The sequence below is a fragment of the Stegostoma tigrinum genome, chromosome 27, assembly GCF_030684315.1.
Source record: "Stegostoma tigrinum isolate sSteTig4 chromosome 27, sSteTig4.hap1, whole genome shotgun sequence".
Lineage (NCBI taxonomy): Eukaryota > Metazoa > Chordata > Chondrichthyes > Orectolobiformes > Stegostomatidae > Stegostoma > Stegostoma tigrinum.
In genome coordinates this window covers 23,645,444-23,665,572 of record NC_081380.1, presented here as the reverse complement: position 1 = coordinate 23,665,572, position 20,129 = coordinate 23,645,444, and the positions used below count along the sequence as shown (strand labels likewise).

The following is a 20,129-nucleotide window of genomic DNA, read 5'->3' as shown; positions in this document are numbered from 1 at the left end:
TCCTTAAGAACTTCAGACTCTTATTAAATTCCATTTTCGTTAGCTTGCACTGTACATATTACCAAAATGAATATGTTTTGCTTAGCTAATAAAATGTGAGGCTGGATGAACACAGCAGGCCAAGCAGCATCTCAGGAGCACAAAAGCTGACGTTTCGGGCCTAGACCCTTCATCAGAGAGGGGGATGGGGGGAGGGAACTGGAATAAATAGGGAGAGAGGGGGAGGCGGACCGAAGATGGAGAGTAAAGAAGATAGGTGGAGAGGGTGTAGGTGGGGAGGTAGGGAGGGGATAGGTCAGTCCAGGGAAGACGGACAGGTCAAGGAGGTGGGATGAGGTTAGTAGGTAGCTGGGGGTGCGGCTTGGGGTGGGAGGAAGGGATGGGTGAGAGGAAGAACCGGTTCGGGAGGCAGAGACAGGTTGGACTGGTTTTGGGATGCAGTGGGTGGGGGGGAAGAGCTGGGCTGGTTGTGTGGTGCAGTGGGGGGAGGGGATGAACTGGGCTGGTTGAGGGATGCAGTGGGGGAAGGGGAGATTTTGAAACTGGTGAAGTCCACATTGATACCATATGGCTGCAGGGTTCCCAGGCGTTTTGCTTAGCAATTGTTACGACTGCTGCAACAAATAAAAATAAGATATTTCTTAGTTGTTGAATTTAGTTTCAATCTTCTTAAATTGAGCAATTTTTCAATGACCCTGAGGCTGAGCGATTCTAAAGGAACTCTCAATGCGAGTTTAAATATCCTTGCCATTGTCAGGAAATCTTACCTATTTGTTACACAGGTCTTCCACTCCTGTGTGTGATTTAAGCACAAACTATGAACAATAGCTGTTGTTGTTATTATTAAGCATTCAAAGTAAGTAACATTTACATGCTGCTTCATGATAAACAGATGTTTTGAGTTGCTTTATGGCCATTGACCTACTTTAGGAAGTGAAGTCACTATTGATGTATGGAGAACCCAGAAAATGGACTTTGGGCCCATCTTGCATCGAATAAGCATGTAGTTTTTGTTCAAATAATGTTAATAATTGTAGCTTTGATTCATGCTTGGGCTTTCAATGTAACACATCATTTGGTCTTACCACAGGGCGAACTGAAGTTGCTTATTTAACTTTTCATGAAAAGGCATTGGCCACAATATTAGTAATTGGACATGTGGTACCTTTTCTGCACCTGTTTTAAGATGCTTCTTGTAAATCTTGGTGTCAATTGTTTTGTTTCCCTGTCCATCCATACTTTTACTTCCTCTCCCTTTTTGGGGATACGAGAGTGCAAGGTTTGAACTTGAATCCTCCTGGAAAGTCAGCCCTTCCCGATTGACGAATCACACTTTAGTTTCAACTAGTGTTTTGTTTGCTTTAGTATTGGAACAGTTAATTTTTTGAAAGATTTCTGAGAATGTATAGTCAGATACTTGAGCACTTGAAAATCTAAAACTGTTAGCTGTGCAGTACCCGAAGAAATTTTTTATCTATGTGGCCATTATAATGGGCATTATATTTAGATTCTGGTTTTCTGATGATTGGTACCATGTCCTTTAGCATTTCCTAAAGTGAAGCTAACTTTGCAGTACGCAATGCCTGTAATATAGCAAGCTATTCAAAGATACTTCACAGATGTGTAATTGGACAGAAATTAACATGGAGTCAACAGAAGACGTTAGAAAGGATGACTAAAATATTGTTGACAGTGGTTTTTGGCAAAGATCTTAAAGAAAGGGAATAAATTCCAGAGTTAGGGCCTGAGTAATTAAACATAAATTTTGGTGTGCAGGGAGTGACGAGTGCCTAAGAGGCCAGGGTCAGACTTGCCGAGTTCTTGGTGGAGCTTGAGCAAGTTATAAAAATAAGACAATGGTGATGACATAGGATTACAATGTGAAGATGAGAGTTTTGAATGGCAGGCATTAATTGGGTTAACAGGATGTAGTTATGACTGGCAAAGCCGCATTTGTTGACCATCCCTAATTGCTGTTGAAATCTTGAACAACTGTGGCTAATCTAGTGGCAGTTTCAGATCCTCTTGTGCAGTGATGGTATTCCTCTCCTTGGACTGGGAAACTGAGGTTTAAGTCCGACCTGCTCCAGAGGTGTGTAATAACATTTATGAACAGTTTGATTAGAAAAATAGGTTAATTTGTTTTTAAAATGCAGTGCTGTCAGAAAGGAAGTTCCATGATTTGATCCAGCAACAGTGAAGAAATTGATAGAGTTCATCGTAGTTTTTGATTTGAAGGGGAACTTTCATTTGGTGGTGTTCCCATGTGTCTGCTGCCCTCGTCCTCCAATCTGCTAGAAGTTGTGTATTTAGATAGAGCTATCAAAGGAACATTGGTGAAATGCATCACTGCATCATGTGAACAGTACACATTGATGCCACTGTGCTGGTGGTGCAGGGAGTGCATGTTCACGGTAGTGGGAGGGATGCTGATTAAGTAGACTGCTTTCATCCTGGATGATGATGAGCCTCTTGACGCAAATCTAACCAGGCAAATGGAAAGTATTTTATTACATTGCTAATATATACCTTGTGGATGGTGTACAGGCTTTAATGAGTTGAGAGGTGACTAATTTCTCTCAGAATTCTTAGTTTCTGGATTGTTATTGCAGTGATGGTATTTATATGGCTGGTCCAGTTCACTTTCTGGGCACTGGTAGTTCACAGGGTACTGACAGTGGTGGTAATGCCATTGAATGCCCAGAGACAATTGTTAGATGCTGTTGTTGGAGATGGTACTTGCCTGGTGCTTATCTGGTGCAAGTATTTGTTGTCACTTTTCAGTCCAATACTGAATTTGCCCTGATGTTGCTGCATTTGGGCATGAACTGCTTCAGTATCTGGACTCAGTAGCAAACATCTGACTTGATGGAGCAAAAGTCTTTTTATTAATGCTGGCTGTGCCATCAAGCTACTTTGTCCTGGATAATATCAATCTTGAATGTTTTTCATAGCTGTATTCACTCAGGCAAGTTAAAGAATATTCTATCACACTCCTGACTCATGCCTTGTGGTGCATAGGATTTGGGGAGTCATGATCCATAGTCAGTGATCTGCTGTTGTAGCCACTGTTTTTATATGGCTAGTGTAGTTCAGGTTGTAGCCAGTGGCAATGACCCCCCCCCCCCCCCCCCCCCCCCCCCCCCCCCCCCCCCCGGCAAAACCCCAACACTCCCACCCAAGATGCTGTTTTAGGCTAATTCAGTGATGTTTATGAGATTGACATGTCAAAAGGAAGCTTGTTAAATTACTTATTACAGATGACTGTTGCCTGGTACAAATGTGGTTTGAATGTTAATTGCTGCTTGTCAATCTAAGATTGTCCAATTATTGCTGCATTTGGACAGGGACCGCTTTTTTGTATGAAGAGTCACGTGTCATCTCATGATGGAGAACAAGTCATTATTGAAGATGCTGTGCTTAGGACACTATCCTGCGGATTTTCTACAGAGATGTTCTGGAGCTGACTTGATTGACACAATCATATTCTCTTTTAGTAGGTATAGGTATAACCCCAACCAGTGGCAAGTTTTTTTTCCCTTCCTGATTCCCATTAACTCCAGTACTATGAGGGCTCCTTGACGTCACATTTGGTCAAAGGCAGTCACTCTAGCCTCCCCTTTAAAATTCAGATGTTTTGCCCATATTTAAAACAAAATTGATCATGATCACTGAGTGACCTGGCAGAACAAAACTGAATATCAGTGAGCAGGATAGTGTGAAGCAGACACTGTTTGAAAATTCATTCGATGACCTGATCTGTCACTTTACTGATCAGCAAGAGTAGACTGATGGAGTGCTAATTGGCCAGATTGGGATTGTCATGCTTTTTGCATCTAGAATTTAGCTGGGCAATGTTCCACATTACCAGCTAAATGCCAACATTATAGCTTTACATTGACGTCTTGTCTAGATGACTGGCAAATTCTGGAGAGCACATCAGTAGCATTGTTGGAGCGTTGTCAGTGCTTGTAGCCTTTGCATTATTCAGAACATTTGCTTCTTTCTTGATATCATGGGGAGTGAATCAAATTGGATGAAACCTTGCATCTATAATGCTGGGGTCCTCAGGAAAAGGTGTAAAAGAATTATCCATTCACTTAGCATTTCTGGTTACTAATTGTTGCGAATGCTTCAGCCTCATCTTTTGTACATTTCTAATTGTGACTATGGTGCACTGTCCCCCTCTTTTTATTTTAATCAACTGATTGTACCACCTTCCTCCAGCAATTTGGTTTTGATGTACTGCTAAGAGATACTGACCTTTCTCAGTTCCACTCTTAACAATCCAAGTATCAGAGGAACTGCAGTGGTGCTATTGCTTGCCAGCTCCCTGAAGTTTGTTCTGATGCTTGCTACTTGATTAGTTACCTACTTTGCCCACTGATATTACTTGAAAGCATGGTATCAGTTCAACATATGTTGATGATACTCATCGCCAGTTACCCACAAGTTCTCCTCTTTCAATCCTTCTGTCTCTGTGTGGGTAGCTGATTTTTTTTTTCCAAAATTGTATCATGGATGCAGATGAGCTACCAGTTAAACATTGGGAAGCTCCAGACTGTTATCATCTGACAAGCATCCAACCCCACTTCTGGGCCAGCAGCTTTTACTGAACCAGGCTGCTCTGAACCTTAACATGGTATTCAACTCCAATATGGGCTTTAAGCTGCATGTTTGCTTCACTGTGAAGACTTGTCATCTCTAGTACTGGTCTATCTTTGCCTTTGTCAAATTTGTTGTTGATGGAAGTTTCCATTATGCCTTTGAAATTATTGGGTTTGGAGTCATGTTCCAGGCCAGTCCCTCATATTCCATTACCAGATATTGCAAAAGGCATGGATTCTGAACAGTTACCAGCAACAGTACTAAAGACTGTGTCCCCCAGAATTAGGGCACTTAGCCAAATTTTTCAACCGTAGATACAAGACTGGCATCTTCCCAAACATATAGATTGAGAAGGAATTTTAAAAAGGAGGTGATGTGGACTGCAAGGACATGGATAGTACCTGAGGAATGGTAGCTACTTATAAGCATAAGTTCCCACAGAATTAAGCAGGAGAAATTCAGTTTTGGTTGAAATAGTTTTGAGAGGGTACAATTTCAGTCTTGTGGACAAAATCATTTTTAATACGCATAACTGATAATGTTACTATTTCATCACTGGCGAGGCATCTCAGACTTTAGACTGATCCATTGACTGATTTGATGCAGAAACACCCCAGGCAATTTTGCAGGGTGACTTTAGCAGGCAGTTAAGAGGTACTTTTGCCTGAGTTTCACTTCTGGTAAATATGTCAATGGAAAGTGAAAACTTGTATTGAGGAATTTTGTCCTTGGTAATGAACAGGAAGGGGAATCACTGAACATCATGCTGAAATTTTTTTTAAACACTTCTTGTTAGGTTGTTAAATTATAAATTACTAAAAATAAAATGACATTCATTACTTTTAGTAATATTGTAATGTTTGTTGATTTCAGGAAAATCATTCAAGTCCAGAAAACCAAGAATTCTCTGGATTGTCATCAATTGAAGGGTTATGCATTGTGTGCAGTCAGGATTCAGGGCTGAATCTTATCAGAAATTACCTAATTTGCTGAGTTTCATGGAGGGCTTTTCTCTGCAACATTGAAGAAGCTCTGTTGTGCTCTATGCTAATCTTACTGTATTAGCAATGCATCATGCCTCCAAGTTGCCCTATTTTCTCTGTTCTCCCACTTGCTAAGTCTGGAAGTTCTCGTCACTGCTGGTATACTGTGAAATTCCTGGACTTCGGCAGTGTCCTTGGAAGCCTAACTATGCACTTGTTGAAGCATTGGTTGTCTAGAATTGCCCATTATTGCATGTGTAGTGGGAAGGAAACCACAAACTAACATATACCGTGACATGAGGATGTTGACTTGCTTGCCGAGCTGGTTTGTTTTTGTTCAGACATTTTGCCAACATGCTCGGTGACATCATCAGTCGAGCCTTCGATGAAGTGATGTTAATATACTCTGCTTGGAATTTATGCTGTCCAGTCTGTTATGATGTGTAGTGCTATTTCCAGTTTTGATCTGTATGGATTTATATATGGGGTCCAATTCTGTACATTTGTTGATTTGAAGTATGGGTGGCGAACTGTGCCTCTAGGAATTCGTGTGCATGTCTATGTTTGGCTTGGGTTGCAATGGTTACCTTGTCCCACTTAAATTGGCCTTTATTGTCTGCATGTACCAATAAGCTAAGTAATAAGCTAGGTAATAAGATCACCCAGACACTGAAGCGACTATTAAATGCAGGACAGATAACCAAGACAGACTTTGAGAATGAAAACAGAAGGCTCAAACAAATTCCTGCTCCCCCGGCCCACCCGCCCAGCTTCTATTGGTTGCGTAAAGTATATAAACCAGACATCCCTCTCAGACCTGTTGTTGCCCTAACGGGCACACCGTCTCACAAGTTGGCCAAGGACTTACAACAGAAATGGAAACGCCTAGTAGATGGATCATCCCTTTCTATGCACTCAACTGAAGATTTCTTCAATACTCTTAAGAACTTAAAAATCAGCGACGATGAGATTATGGCATCCTTTGACATTACAGCTTTATTCACATTAATAGACGTCCCACTAGCTGAAGAAACAGTGACCACATTACCAGAGGAAACAGCAATACAGACCAGCAACTACATCAACAAGGACAACATACTTACATTACTAGGCTTCTGCCTCACCACGCACTTTGTCTTTAATGATTAGATATACAGACAGATCAACAGTACACCAATGGGGCCAGCCATCTCAGGACTCATCGCAGAAGCAGTCAAGCAAAGACTGGAACACACCACCCTCCCCCCACATTGAACCTAAACTGTGGACTCAGCACATAGATGACACATTTATCATTATTAAATGCAACAAATTAGAAGAAACCCACCACCTCATTAACAGCATATTCACAGGGATTGAATTCACAAGGAAAGAAGAAAACAACAATCAACTTCTTCCGTTTCTGGACGTTAAAGTAAAGCAATTGACAAACAGAGTTCCAAACCTCAGTATACAAAAAAGCAACCCATACGGATCAAATCCTCAACTTCCACAGCAACCACCCCAACGTCCACAAACCAAGCTGCATTAGGACACTATTTAAATGGGCCAGGACACACAGCAACACTCCAGAACTACGCAGGAAAAAGGAAGATCACTTAGACAAGATTCTTGCTTTAAATGGATATCCCTGCAACTTCATCCACCGATGCCTACAGAACAACAACAGGAAGACACAGTACAACGTAATATACTGGCCATGTTGCCCTACATCAAGCAACATTGAGTTCACCCACTTTCCTACTACAATGGTGTCTTTAATAACCTGTCTTGATTGTCATTCCACTGACTGCCAGAACTGAGTTTTCTGGCCTGCTGACCTACTTGGACGGATAGCCCTGATCGATGATCGATCCCCATATGGCATCCTGTCTGACATGCCAAAAATTCCCTGATTGTTTGCACTAGACCTGCAGGACTGATCACAGTCTTCTCCCAGAACTGTAGTGAGACAATCCTCTGACCACCCCTAGCAAATGACTGTCCAAGTTATTAACTATAATTACACAATGCCCTTGACTTCACCAGCACCCACTGTGTGATGGCAGTCACACTTGACATTTTTTCATCATTAATGAGATGTGGGCATGATTGGCTGGTAAGCTCAGCAAACGATTCATTTATCTCAGATGAGAAAGTCTAAACTGATGTAAAAATATGGGATTTCCTTTCCTACTTCTATTATCTTTGTTAACTTTAATGACTGGCCATTGATTGAGATAGATTTGAATGACCATGTATTTTGTTTTATTATATCTTCAATCTTAGCTTTCTTTCTCTAATATTTGTTTCTAATACTAGTAGATTTTTTGCTTGCCCAAAGCAGACATATGGACAGCTACAGTCCTTGTTATTTTAAATTACATGAACATAAACTTCCTTTTGGAGATGAGACCAAGACATGAGAAGGAACATTTTGCAATTTGTTCATTGCTGCTTCATCTGTGCTTTTAACTTGTTAAAAAATGTAACTTTGCAGAGTTCCTTTCAGGGACTTATGCATTATTTTATTGACTATTTTCTATGACTGGCTAGCAGAGAAAATAACTAAGTCTCCACCTCCTCCACCTCCCCCCAGCTGCATTCTTGTTAAATAATGGCCTCCAATTCATTTTTCATTTCTCCAACCTTGAGAGGTAGATAAAGAGTACCTCTCAACTGATTGCATCCTTAGAGGTCCCTGGTGAGTTGGTTCCCAGTTTTGGATAATCTAAATTTGACGAGAAGTTCTGGTGTAATACTATTGGAGCTGATACAAATATTTTTAGCTGCCAATCTGCTCTTAATATAAATCTCTCATATCTGTGCCATATGGAAAAGTCTTAGTTTCTATTACCAGATTTTTCTAACACTCCTTATTAATTCATCTGCTTGAGATGCAATGGCAAGCCTGTCTTCTGAATGGAAAAAATGGAAATACACCCTGTGCAACCAACAGAAAGGTCGAAATTGAAAAATTGGTGCTGGGATGTTAGGGTTCCAGGACACTTAGAGCTAATTTTGTAATAAGTGTCACGGGAACAGCTTTTGGGAGATTGTAACATGGATATTAACAATATTTATTCTCTCAAGCACATGTGGGATGAGGTGGGGGAGGGAGGGACATGAACTACCTGAAGGCAGAGATGTTCTAGACCTATGAAATGTGAGTATAATCTCGATTTGCAATGTATTTGAGTTTGAATTATCTTCTGCACACCTATCCAGCCTCTCTCATTCTCCCCTTTTTAATGGTACCCACCATTAGTGTACCTACACCTGTAGACTGGTGATTCAAGAAAGCAGCTCACCTCCATCTTAAGGACAGTTGGGATTGGGCAATAAATTTTGGCACAGCCACTGATGCCTATATCCTGAAAACCAATGAAGGTTTCGTAAATGCTCACCACTCTGCAGTAGTGCAACCAGCCATTGTCTTGCTATTTAAATTCAACGAAGATTACAACACCAGTATCAGGATACTTTAACAATGAGAAAATGGTGCTCAGATTTGGGAAGAATGATTGATTGAAGTGTTGGAATACCTATGTTGTACGTTGATGTTTAGGAAAAGTGCAAGGGATTTTCGAAGTCTAATGTATGACTGTGTTGAAGTACTACACGGTAGGTTTTGTGCCATATTAATAGTGGGTTGATGAACAGCAGTCCTATTAGTAGTACTGGGCTGGATGCAATGATTTGGTAAAATTAGCTCTTCAGTTGTCTGTGCAATGAAACCAGTACTGACATGGGGTGTTAGGCAACTGACTATGGGGGCTTTGTACCAGATGTGAAAAGGCTAACTGCTGTGAGGGAAATAGTAAAATGTGAGGCTGGATGAACACAGCAGGCCAAGCAGCATCTCAGGAGCACAAAAGCTGACGTTCGAAACGTCAGCTTTTGTGCTCCTGAGATGCTGCTTGGCCTGCTGTGTTCATCCAGCCTCACATTTTATTATCTTGGAATCTCCAGCATCTGCAGTTCCCATTATCTCTGCTGTGAGGGAAATGTTTGGTTAGTGAGGAGTGGGGAATATATCAGCCAAATTAGGTGCTCAAGAACGTTGAGAGATGGTAGCAATGATTGTTTAGGGGAAACTAGTGACTGAATCAGAATGTTGGCATCATGGGAACTGAGAAAATTAATTCACGCAAGGCATTAGAGAAATTTGAAAGTGACAGAGCATTCAACAGGTGGCAGCAGAGGGTCAGGCAAGTATGTGGACTATTTTATGTGCTAATAAGATGCAGCCCTGTGGGATGGGCATATTCATGCTGATAGTGGTGTCTGAAGTGCCTGGACGTTGGAGCTTGAAAGATGTGTGTGTATAGTGCAGGTGGAGGCTGGAACAGGGCTGAGGAAGGCATGCATGGCTAAGCAAATTAATACCACACAAATGGCTTTTTAAACTAATCTTGCGAAGAAAAATGACTACAACTGGATTTGTTAATTTATTCAGTTATTGAAACCAATGCAATTAGTTTTTGTGTTCAAAGTCTTTAGGCTGAGTTATGTTGGGATAAGCAACCAAGAACTGCTGAAATGTCCCTGTGAGGTTTTCAATGTGCCAAAGGAAAAGTAGATACTCCAGTTTTTAGCTTGAATCACAAAACAAGTCTGAAAGTTATCTCGTCATGTATCATGTTAACTGAGTGATATATTGTGACAAGAAGTAACAGGATATTTTGTCTGATTCCTGGTCCAAGGGCCATTTGGAAGTATGTCTGTTTTCTAAGAGATGAAAAGGAATGCTTAGTGAACTTTGATTTTTTTTCTCACAACCAAATCAGTACATCTGCCAATGTGGTATACTGTATCCATTGTACCCGGTGTGGCTTCCTGCACACTTGGGAAACCAAGCAGAGGCTTGGGGACTGCTTTGCAGAACACCTCCGCTCGGTTCGCAATAAACAACTGCACCTCCCAGTCGCAAACCATTTCCACTCCCCCTCCCATTCTTTAGATGACATGTCCATCATGGGCCTCCTGCAGTGCCACAATGATGCCACCCGAAGGTTGCAGGAACAGCAACTCATATTCTGCTTGGGAACCCTGCAGCCCAATGGTATCAATGTGGACTTCACCAGCTTCAAAATCTCCCCTTCCCCCACTGCATCCCAAAACCAGCCCAGCCTGTCTCTGCCTCCCTAACCTGTTCTTCCTCTCACCCATCCCTTCCTCCCACCCCAAGCCACACCTCCATCTCCTACCTACTAACCTCATCCCACCTCCTTGACCTGTCCTCTTCCCTGGACTGACCTATCCCCTCCCTACTTCCCCACCTATACTCTCCTCTCCACCTATCTTCTTTTCTCTCCATCTTCGGTCTGCCTCCCCCTCTCTCCCTATTTATTCCAGAACCCTCACCCCATCCCCCTCTCTGAAGGGTCTAGGCCCGAAACGTCAGCTTTTGTGCTCCTGAGATACTGCTTGGCCTGCTGTCTTCATCCAGCCTCACGTTTTATTAACCATTAAAAACATATAAGTCTAAACATGTGTATTCATTATTTTGGGGAAGCATACTTTTTGTATTTGCAGTAAGGAATCCAAGAACAGGAGTAGGCCATTCAGCCCTTCACTGAGATCATGGCTGATCTGTGCCTTAATTCCAGAGACCTGCCTTTAGCCCATAACCCTTTACAACTTCACTTAACAAAAAAAAATCTATGTCAAACTTAAAATTAACAACTGATCCTGTATCCATGCTGTGGTAAAGACACCTTGTTACCGCAAATTCTCCAGCATCTGCCGTTCCTATTATCTTTGAAATAAATCCAACTGGATTGTTTTCTGTCCCATCAGTCTATTCCTGATCATCAGTAAAGTCAACAGTATCAACAGTACTATCCAGCAGTATCTGCTTAACAAGAAACTGCTTAGTGCTGCCCAAGTTGGGTTCCACCAGGGCCACTCAGCCTGTGATGTCATTACAGCCTTGGTTCAAGCATGGACAGAAGAGCTGAATTTCAGTCAGGTGAGAGTGACAGCCTTTGCCATCAACGCAACATTCCACTAAGTGTGGCATCAATGAGCCCTAGCAAAAGTGGAATTGATGGCTATCTGGGGGCAAATATTCCACTGGTTGGAGTCATACCTGGCACATAGCATGATGGTTGCAGTTGTTACAGGTCAGTCATCTGAACTCCAGGATATCTCTCCAGGTGTTCACTACAATAGACAATAGGTGCTGGAGTAGGCCATTCGGCCCTTCGAGCCAGCACCACCATTCATTATGATCATGGATCATCATCCACAATCAGTATCCTGTTCCTGCCTTATCCCCATAACCCTTGATTCCACTATCTTTAAGAGCTCTGTCTAGCTCGCTCTTGAAAGCATCCAGAGAGTTGGCCTCCACTGCCTTCTGGGGCAGAGCATTCCATATATCCACCACTCTCTGGGTGAAGAAGTTTTTCCTCAACTCTGTTCTAAATGGCCTACCCCTTATTTTTAAACTGTGTCCTCTGGGCCTGGACTCGCCCATCAGCAGAAACATGCTTCCTGCCTCCACAGTGTCCAATCCCTTAATAATCTTATACATCTCAATCAGATCCCCTCTCATCCTTCTAAACGCAAGAGTATACAAGCCCAGTCGCTCCAATCTTTCAACATATGATAGTCCTGCCATTCCAGGAATTGACCTCGTGAACTACAGCAGTGTCCTAGGCTTAACCATCTTCAGGTGCTTTATCAATGACCTTCCCTCTATCATAAGGACAGAATTGGGGATATTTGCTGCTGATTGCCAATTGTGTAGCACCATTTGATGCATCTCTAATACTAAAGTAGTCCATGTTCAAATGTAACAAAATCTGAACAATATCCAGGCTTGGACTGGCAAGTGGCAAGTAATATTCATGTCCTCCAAATGCCAGACAATAATACATGGGAACAAAACCACCTGCAAGTTCCCCTCCTAGCCACCCCTCATGTTGACCTGGAAGTATATCACGTTCCTCCACTGTCACTGGGTAAAATCCTGGAATTCCGCCCTTAAGGACTTATGGGTCAACCTGCAGGTCATGGACTACAGTAGTTCAAAAAGGCAGCTCACCACCACTTTCTCAAGAGCAACTAAGGATGGACAATAAATGCTGGCTCAGCCAGCAATGTCCATTAGAAAAAACTTGACTTCAGTCAGTTGTTCAGGTGATTGCAGTGCTTGGCCGTCTTGGTGTTATGGGAATGCAACACATACCTTTGTGTTGTTATTGTACATTATATCATTTGCAAAGTTTATGAAAAGTTTTGGATGTTACCAAGTAACTAGGAAATAAGATTGGTTGTGGAATTTTAGAACTCTCACTTGTCCTTCATTGTTCAGTCAGTTAATGTTACGTCTTAAGACCATATGACATAGCAGAAGTAGGTTTGTTAGCCGATTCAGCCTGATCCGATATGAAGTGAGATCCTGTTCAATCTTTAGCTGCTGGTAATCCCGAGCACCACTTTCCTGCCTTTTCTCCATAATCTTTGATTCTGTTACTGATTAAAAATCTTACCTGAACGTTGAATGTAATTGATAACCAAGCCTCTGCAGCCCTCCTGAGTAAATTTAACGCAACCATCTGAGAAAGAAATTCCTCCTTCTCTGTCATAAACTAAGCCCTCCGGACCTAGACACACTCACGGGCAATTAGTTACGAGTAACGCTGGTCAGCCAGCGATGTCCACATCTCCAGAGCGAATGGCACTTTTTTCTTTTTTAAAAAAAACACTAACTTCTACCTTTTTCAAGCAGCTCACCACCCCCACCCCAGTAAAATTTCAGAAAGGTCGCTTCTCGTTCTTCTAACCTACAATAAGTACAGTACATTGATGCAACATGATATATTTTCCCTATATTCTATTTGTGGAAGTTAATTTTCAACTGACTACATCATTCTGTAGCATCAGAGGGGCTTCATGCACTATTGCTGCCATGTTAGGTTTTACAACGCCCCAGAGTTTAAATTCGTGAGATTTGTAAGTTTGGTGCATACTGGTTTTTGAGATGTGGCTAGTGGATGTCACTCCAACCTTATGGGAAAACACTATTTTACAGCATAATTTATGGTGAGGTTGAAGGTGCCTTGGTAGTTTATCCTGCCAACAGTATACAGTGCAACTACAATACACCTGTGGTCAAGTGGCAGATATTTAGTCTGTCGCATGTAGTGCTGTTCCATTAGGCAACTTTATTGTAGAATGTGTTAAACTTAGTGTTGTTGCAGTAGCATCAAACCAAGGAAGTAGTGAATATTCCATCACCTTCCTGACTTGTACCTTGTTGGTGATTAAATTAAAACTTTGTGAAACCACCTTGTTCTGCTTAGTATTGAATACCCAGTCTCTGAATTTGTTGCAAAGCGGCACATATATATTTGCTGAGTTTACTTAAGTTTCTGATCTCTGGTGACCCCCAGAGTGTTGAGGGCAAAGGATCCACATGGTAATGTGACTGAATGTGATTAGGTTTTGTTTTGTTGGATGTGGTTATTACTTTTGTGCTTGAGGTGTGAATCTCCAACAAAAAAATTCTGATTAGCTCCCTATGACTTTCAGTTGCATCTCTGTCAACAATCTGGGGGTTATTATTGACCATAAACAGAACTAGGCAAGTGTATAAATTCTGCAGAAGTAGGGCCGGACAAATGTTTATTCTGCAGCATGTAATGCACCTAGTGACTGTACACTTGGTGAAGAGGATTTGTAGTGGAATGCCCCCACTTGCAGCTCTAACTGCACTCAAGAAGCTCTCACCATGCATGACAATACGACACACTTGATGAGTACCCCATCTATCATCGTCCATAATGGCAGCAGTGTCTACTGTCTACAAGATACACTGCAGCAATTGTCCAATGCTCCATCAAAATCAACATCCAAACAGGCCACCAATATCTCGTAGCAAACTAAGAAGCTGTGCAAATACCACCATTTTACTAGTCCCCTTCTGTGTCTCACACCGACCTGGTTTGCAATTATGTAACCATTTCATCGCTCGCTGTGTCAAAATCCTAAAATTTCTTTCCTAACAACATTGGAGATACACCCATGTTGCAAAAACTGCAGTGGTTCAAGAAGGTAGCTCACTACCACAACCTTGGGCAATGCTAGCCCTACCAGAGATACCCACATCCCATAAGCTTTTTTTTGATTTGTCAGTCATCAGCCCAAACTGTGGAGGGTTGATCAGGTCGTTCTGCATGCAAACATGAACTGATTTGTTGCCTGAGGAATGAGAAATAGAGTTAAACCATCAGACCTTGTAATTGAGGAAATGTTAGTGATCAAAACCTGAACTATTCATTTTTGACTCAATGTAATGCAACCTGGAGCCATTTAGCTTTGGTCGACCCCACACCAAGCATTGCTGAGCAAGTTATTTGTAGGTTGTGTTTAATAGTTGGTTCACAACCTTTTCTATAGCTGTATTGATGATTGAAAGAGGGCTGATGATGTACTCGACTGGATTTGATTTGTTGTCCTCTTTGTCTATCCGTCGTAGATGGGCAATTCTCTCCATTCGATTTTTATCTTTTGGAGCTCAGGTTTTGAATGTTACATGTGGGCTGGTGTCAGGGCTTGATTCATCTACTGTGTTCATGTGGTACTTTTGGTATCAATCATAGCAAGGACCGAAATTACCTTGTATCAGTTGAAGATAAAGCTGGGTGATAGTTGGCTGAAGTGTCATTGTTAAGTTTAGTTTTGTTAAGGGTTAAAATGTTTTTACTCTTCATAAGATTTCATTGAATCTTAACAGCAGAATTTTTCAGAGGATATCACTGAGCAGGAAATGATTCAATGTCCCTGTGTTTTTTGTGTTTGCTTCCCTCCCCAGTCTCTCAGGAACAGTCAGATGACCTGTTTTGCACACAACCTGGTTAATAGCGTGGTCTGTAATTATTTGAAATCTAATTAGATTTAATTCATGATTTTATGGAGTAACAATGTATCTCTGAAGAATGTTTTGCCTGAAGGGCCTTCTCCCAAAGAATATTGAATTTTACCATGTCAATTTGAGCATGGAGTATTTAACAGCTGTGCATACTGCATATCTGTAGCTGAAACTTTGCCATCGGGAGAATTAGCTAGTATGTATCGTACTGTGCTCCAAAGATATAAATTGAATTGTAATTATGCTTTAATAGCATTTTTGTGATGCAATACACATTGAATTGCTATGTAGGCACTTAACTGGAAGTTTTCAGAGAATGTCATCTCATCAGTTATGGTAGACCACAGTTGGGATGGAGAACGTATTCCACCTGCAAGTATTGAGGCATGTTTTTAAAGGCAATCCATGATAATGATCATAGCCAAGGATTAATATTTAAAAACAAAGTTGTATCGGTGATAGTTAGATTTGTATAGAATGTTTAAAAATTGTCTGTGTAGTATTTAGAGGAGAATCTGCAAAGTAAATTTTGAATTTTTTTTTATTTCTGTAGGTCATCTATCATTCATTTGGTGGAACATCAAAAGGTCTTCATTTTAATAACCTGATAGTGGGGCTGGTCCTCCTGACAAGGGGAAGAGATGAAGAAAAAGCAAAGTGTGAGTACTCTATAATCATTATCATATGTTTAGGGAAAATGTCAGCAGGTTAAAAAGTACAGTGGTTGTGATTATTTTCTATTGGAATCATCCCCTGGTTTGTAACTTGTGCAGTGCTGGAATTTAGTGCTTCAGAAAGTTGAATGTTTGGGACAACATGAATAAATATGAAAATACAATGAATATTTCCAGTTGTAATTAGCCATTTATTAATATTCAGCTGTCAATATTGTGCTGCATCTAATTATTTTTAAATCAACTCGTTCAATTAGAAAATGTGACTTAAACCCTGCACCTTCTGGCCCAGGGATAGGGACACTACCACAGCAACTCAAGACCCTTTTGCCCAACTTCTACACATGCACCAAATTTATACTTTTCATAATAAGCTGGAAAATGATGTTGAGAGAAGATAGAATTATAAATTATTTCAATTATCACTGTGATTTCACTGTTTTGAATGAATATAGAACTTGTACCCCAGTGTCAGATAATGTGATGCAAATAGACAATTATATTTGGCACAAAGACACCCAAATCGTAAAGCGGCTTTGCGTTTAAATGTGCATTTTCAAAGAGTCAAGAGCCAACATTTGGAAAGCCTATTGGTTAAAGGTTTGCAGCATGAAATAGAATGTTGAGTTTACAAAAAGTCTAAAGATCTCTTCCAATGTGCTGAATCCACATTGTTGCTATTTTGGGTGTTGGGTTATGGTGTGATGAAATGTGCTTTGAAAATGTTGGCAATTTGAGATTTGAATTTTGCCAAAATATTTTGCAATTCATTATTTCAATCCATTGAGAATCTATCTATCTTTCCATTTCCGGATAAAAGCTTGGCCTTCTGTCTCTCATGGAAATAGACTACACTTATCCTGGCCTCACTTTTCTGTCTTGTGAATCATTGTACCTTTTGGAAAAGCAAGTGTTTAATTCCATTTCCCTTTTCTTTCCATTCAACAAAACTTAATACTGATGTGTGTCTGAAGTATCTATTCTGTGTAGATGGACACAAGATATTCAACAAAGTAGGTAATTAGTTACTTAACAATAAATCTCAACTTTGGGAGCTTAATTTCCAAAACACGTTAGCAAACTATGCAGTGAAGCACTGCAAACTTTGTTTTCACCAACACCTTAATGAACTGACACTCCTGATAAACTGGCAAAATTATATACCACAAAGTTGACTGTAGTATTTTGTCCAATTACACAAACTTGTGTTATTATTTAAATGATTTGTGCTGCAAATAAGGTAGAACAGTGATGTGTATACCCCTCCATTACCTATCTATTACTTGATCGTTGTTTTTACATTGATCATGTGGTCCTCTTGGCAATTCAAAATATTTGATCAATCAGCACCCATTGGTGCCAGATAATAAAAAGTTTACGGTACTGCATTCTATCTTGCTTTCTTTTTAGGGTCAATCCACTGGGAACATTGGAATTCATTAACCGTAGAAATTTTCAGCAGAGCTAATCATTCAGTGTTAGCTCTTCATTAGAGCTGTCCAGTACCAATTCCCCTGCTTTCTTCTCATGACCTTGATCCTCCTTGCGCTTAGAGTTGTAGTCATATAGCATGGAAACAGATTCTTCCGTCCAACTTGCCCATGCCAGCTATGTTTTCAAAACTGAACTAGGCCCATTGGTTGGCTGATATCACTCTGAATCTTTCCTATTCTTGTACCTGTCCAAATATCTTTTGAACTTTGTAACTGTATTGCCTCTACCACTTCCTCTGGTTCCATATGTGCACCACCCTTTGTGTGAAAATGTTGTCCCTCAGGCCCTTTTGAGAAGATAAATAGTCTTCGCCTTAACTGTTTCTTAGTGCACATTTTACACTGTAACAAGTAAAGAAATAACCCTAACCACTCTCCCACTTCGTGATAATTTTAAATTGGCCATCTCTCCTCACTGATAGCCCCAGGCAGAGGAAGTAATGATTTTTCTCTCTCTATTTATTAAAAGCTTCATAATTTAACCTCTGCTAAACCTCTTCCGTACTTCAGTAGAAGTAGTCCAAAAATGCCAACTTCTTCTCAAATTATCTTCTCATCTAAACCTGATATTTTACTGATGTTTATTAAATTTCAAATGTATCTCGCATTCCAAATCAGTGTGTTTTTGATGCATTCTTGCTCATTCACCTGATTCTTCATTAACTTTATTTCAAAAGAGGAGAAAGAATTTGCATTTATTTAGCCCATTCCTTGGAATGGCACAAAATGCTTTGTAGCAAATCTACAACTTTCATTGTGGAGTCATTACGATATTGTAGGAAATGCAGATATATTCCTATGTTGGTTTTTTCTCTTGTTCACTTTAAATTCATTGGCGATTTGTCTGCTCATTACACAAATCGATCTTCTAGAGGCTCTTTTAAAGTCTTGGTCACTGCAAACCAAACATCCCAGTTGGTCAACTTTCAAAATTGTGTCCCTTGAATCAGCAATATAAATTAAAACCAGGTACCCATGGCATTACACCAGTTTGAACCTTTCTACATTCTGAGCAACATCTATCCAAACAACTTTGGTTCATGCCTCACAACCAACTTTTGTCCTTTTCCTCTTGTAATGATGTGCCTCAGTTTTTCTCGGACATCTTGTTACCTATCAAAATGACTCCAACCCATATACATTTCACGCATTGCAGCCCTTATATCGCATTAGCTCCTTCAAATAAAGACACCTAAATTTATGAAACAAGATTTTCTTTTGCGAAGTCTTGTATGTAGTCCTGAATAATGCACATATTTCTAAATATGTGGCAGTTTTATGTCAAAATATAGATTCAAAGTATCTTTACACAAATGTTGACCTGCTGATCTTCAAGAAAGGAATGCATCTAGGCTATTCAATTCCTTGACTCTGTTTTGCCAATAAGCCAGATCATGAGTAATGAACCATTGATGCAATATATTGTTTAGTTCTCTCGCCTCACAAAAATTCGTTGAACTTAATCTTGTTCTTGGATAGCTAATCTGATATGAACATTCTCTGTTTTTCTCAGGAGGTTTTCCAAATTTCTGCAAACTTTTGTAAACAAATATTTGTGATTTTTCTGAAATGGTCTGGCTGTATATTTAAACTGTTCCCTGCCCTTATTCTGAACTTTTCCCACCAAAGGAAGTAGTTTTTCTGTGCCCTGTCAAATCTCAGCATCAGTAAATATATCAACCACTTCACCTTTCAACCTCATGTTGAGCATTTCCTGATAATCTCACCTCTTAAACACTAGAATCATTGTGATGAACCTGTGCTGTTGTCTCTTCAGGGTCCTTGTCTTTGCTGAGATATGGTACTCAACACTGATCACTGTACTCCAATTATTATTTCCCACAATTCCTAGTTTCTCACCAATTAATGATTCAATTTATTCTTTTCTACCTTTGTGAACCAGAGCCCATGATTTACTTTACCAATGTCATGACAGAGTTTAAATTTTAAGATTGAAGCATTGTTGCTAGAGTCTTTGCTTTCTTTCCTAAATCTTAACCTATAATGCATGCAGTCAGTACTGGATGGCGCAACCACTTTTTTTCTTCCATAAACACTTTACAAAGTTCAATAAATAGTCCTGTATTCTCTTGTAATAAAGCTACATTCTCACCAGCATCATTCATTGTAAAATGAAAATCAGCATAAATATTTGACTATCTCCATTATATCTTCATCTTAGAAGTTAGTCAGTCCTGCTCAATTATTGAACGAGCCTGCTATTTCTCTAATTATGCCATTGTTCTTTAGCTAATTTAAAGCCCCTAATGCTTCCTTTTACATTTCTGCTTCTACTTTATTTCAATATTCCCTTTGAGCTCTACTTAATTTCTTTTCACCTCTCCACTAACTTTTGAAAGTTCAGTGGTAGGATGCCTGGCTTATGGTGCAGAGTGATGCCAAGAGCTGGGTTCATTTCCCATGCCAGCAGAGGTTATCATGGAGGAGTTGCCTCCTGAACCTCTCCCCTTGCCTAAGGCATGGTGGCCCTCAAGTTAAGTTAAACGAC

General features: G+C 40.4%; 1 protein-coding gene across 3 annotated transcripts in view; it reads left to right on the top strand.

Annotated features, from left to right (window-relative positions):
- Positions 1-20,129, top strand: part of usp32 (ubiquitin specific peptidase 32) — a 210,533-nt gene that overhangs the window by 50,667 nt on the left and 139,737 nt on the right. For all 3 annotated transcript variants that reach the window (XM_048557263.2, XM_048557262.2, XM_048557261.2), the window contains exon 3: positions 16,007-16,112. In XM_048557263.2, coding sequence (XP_048413220.1) covers positions 16,007-16,112 — 106 coding nt within the window. The remainder of the gene's footprint in view (positions 1-16,006; positions 16,113-20,129) is intronic.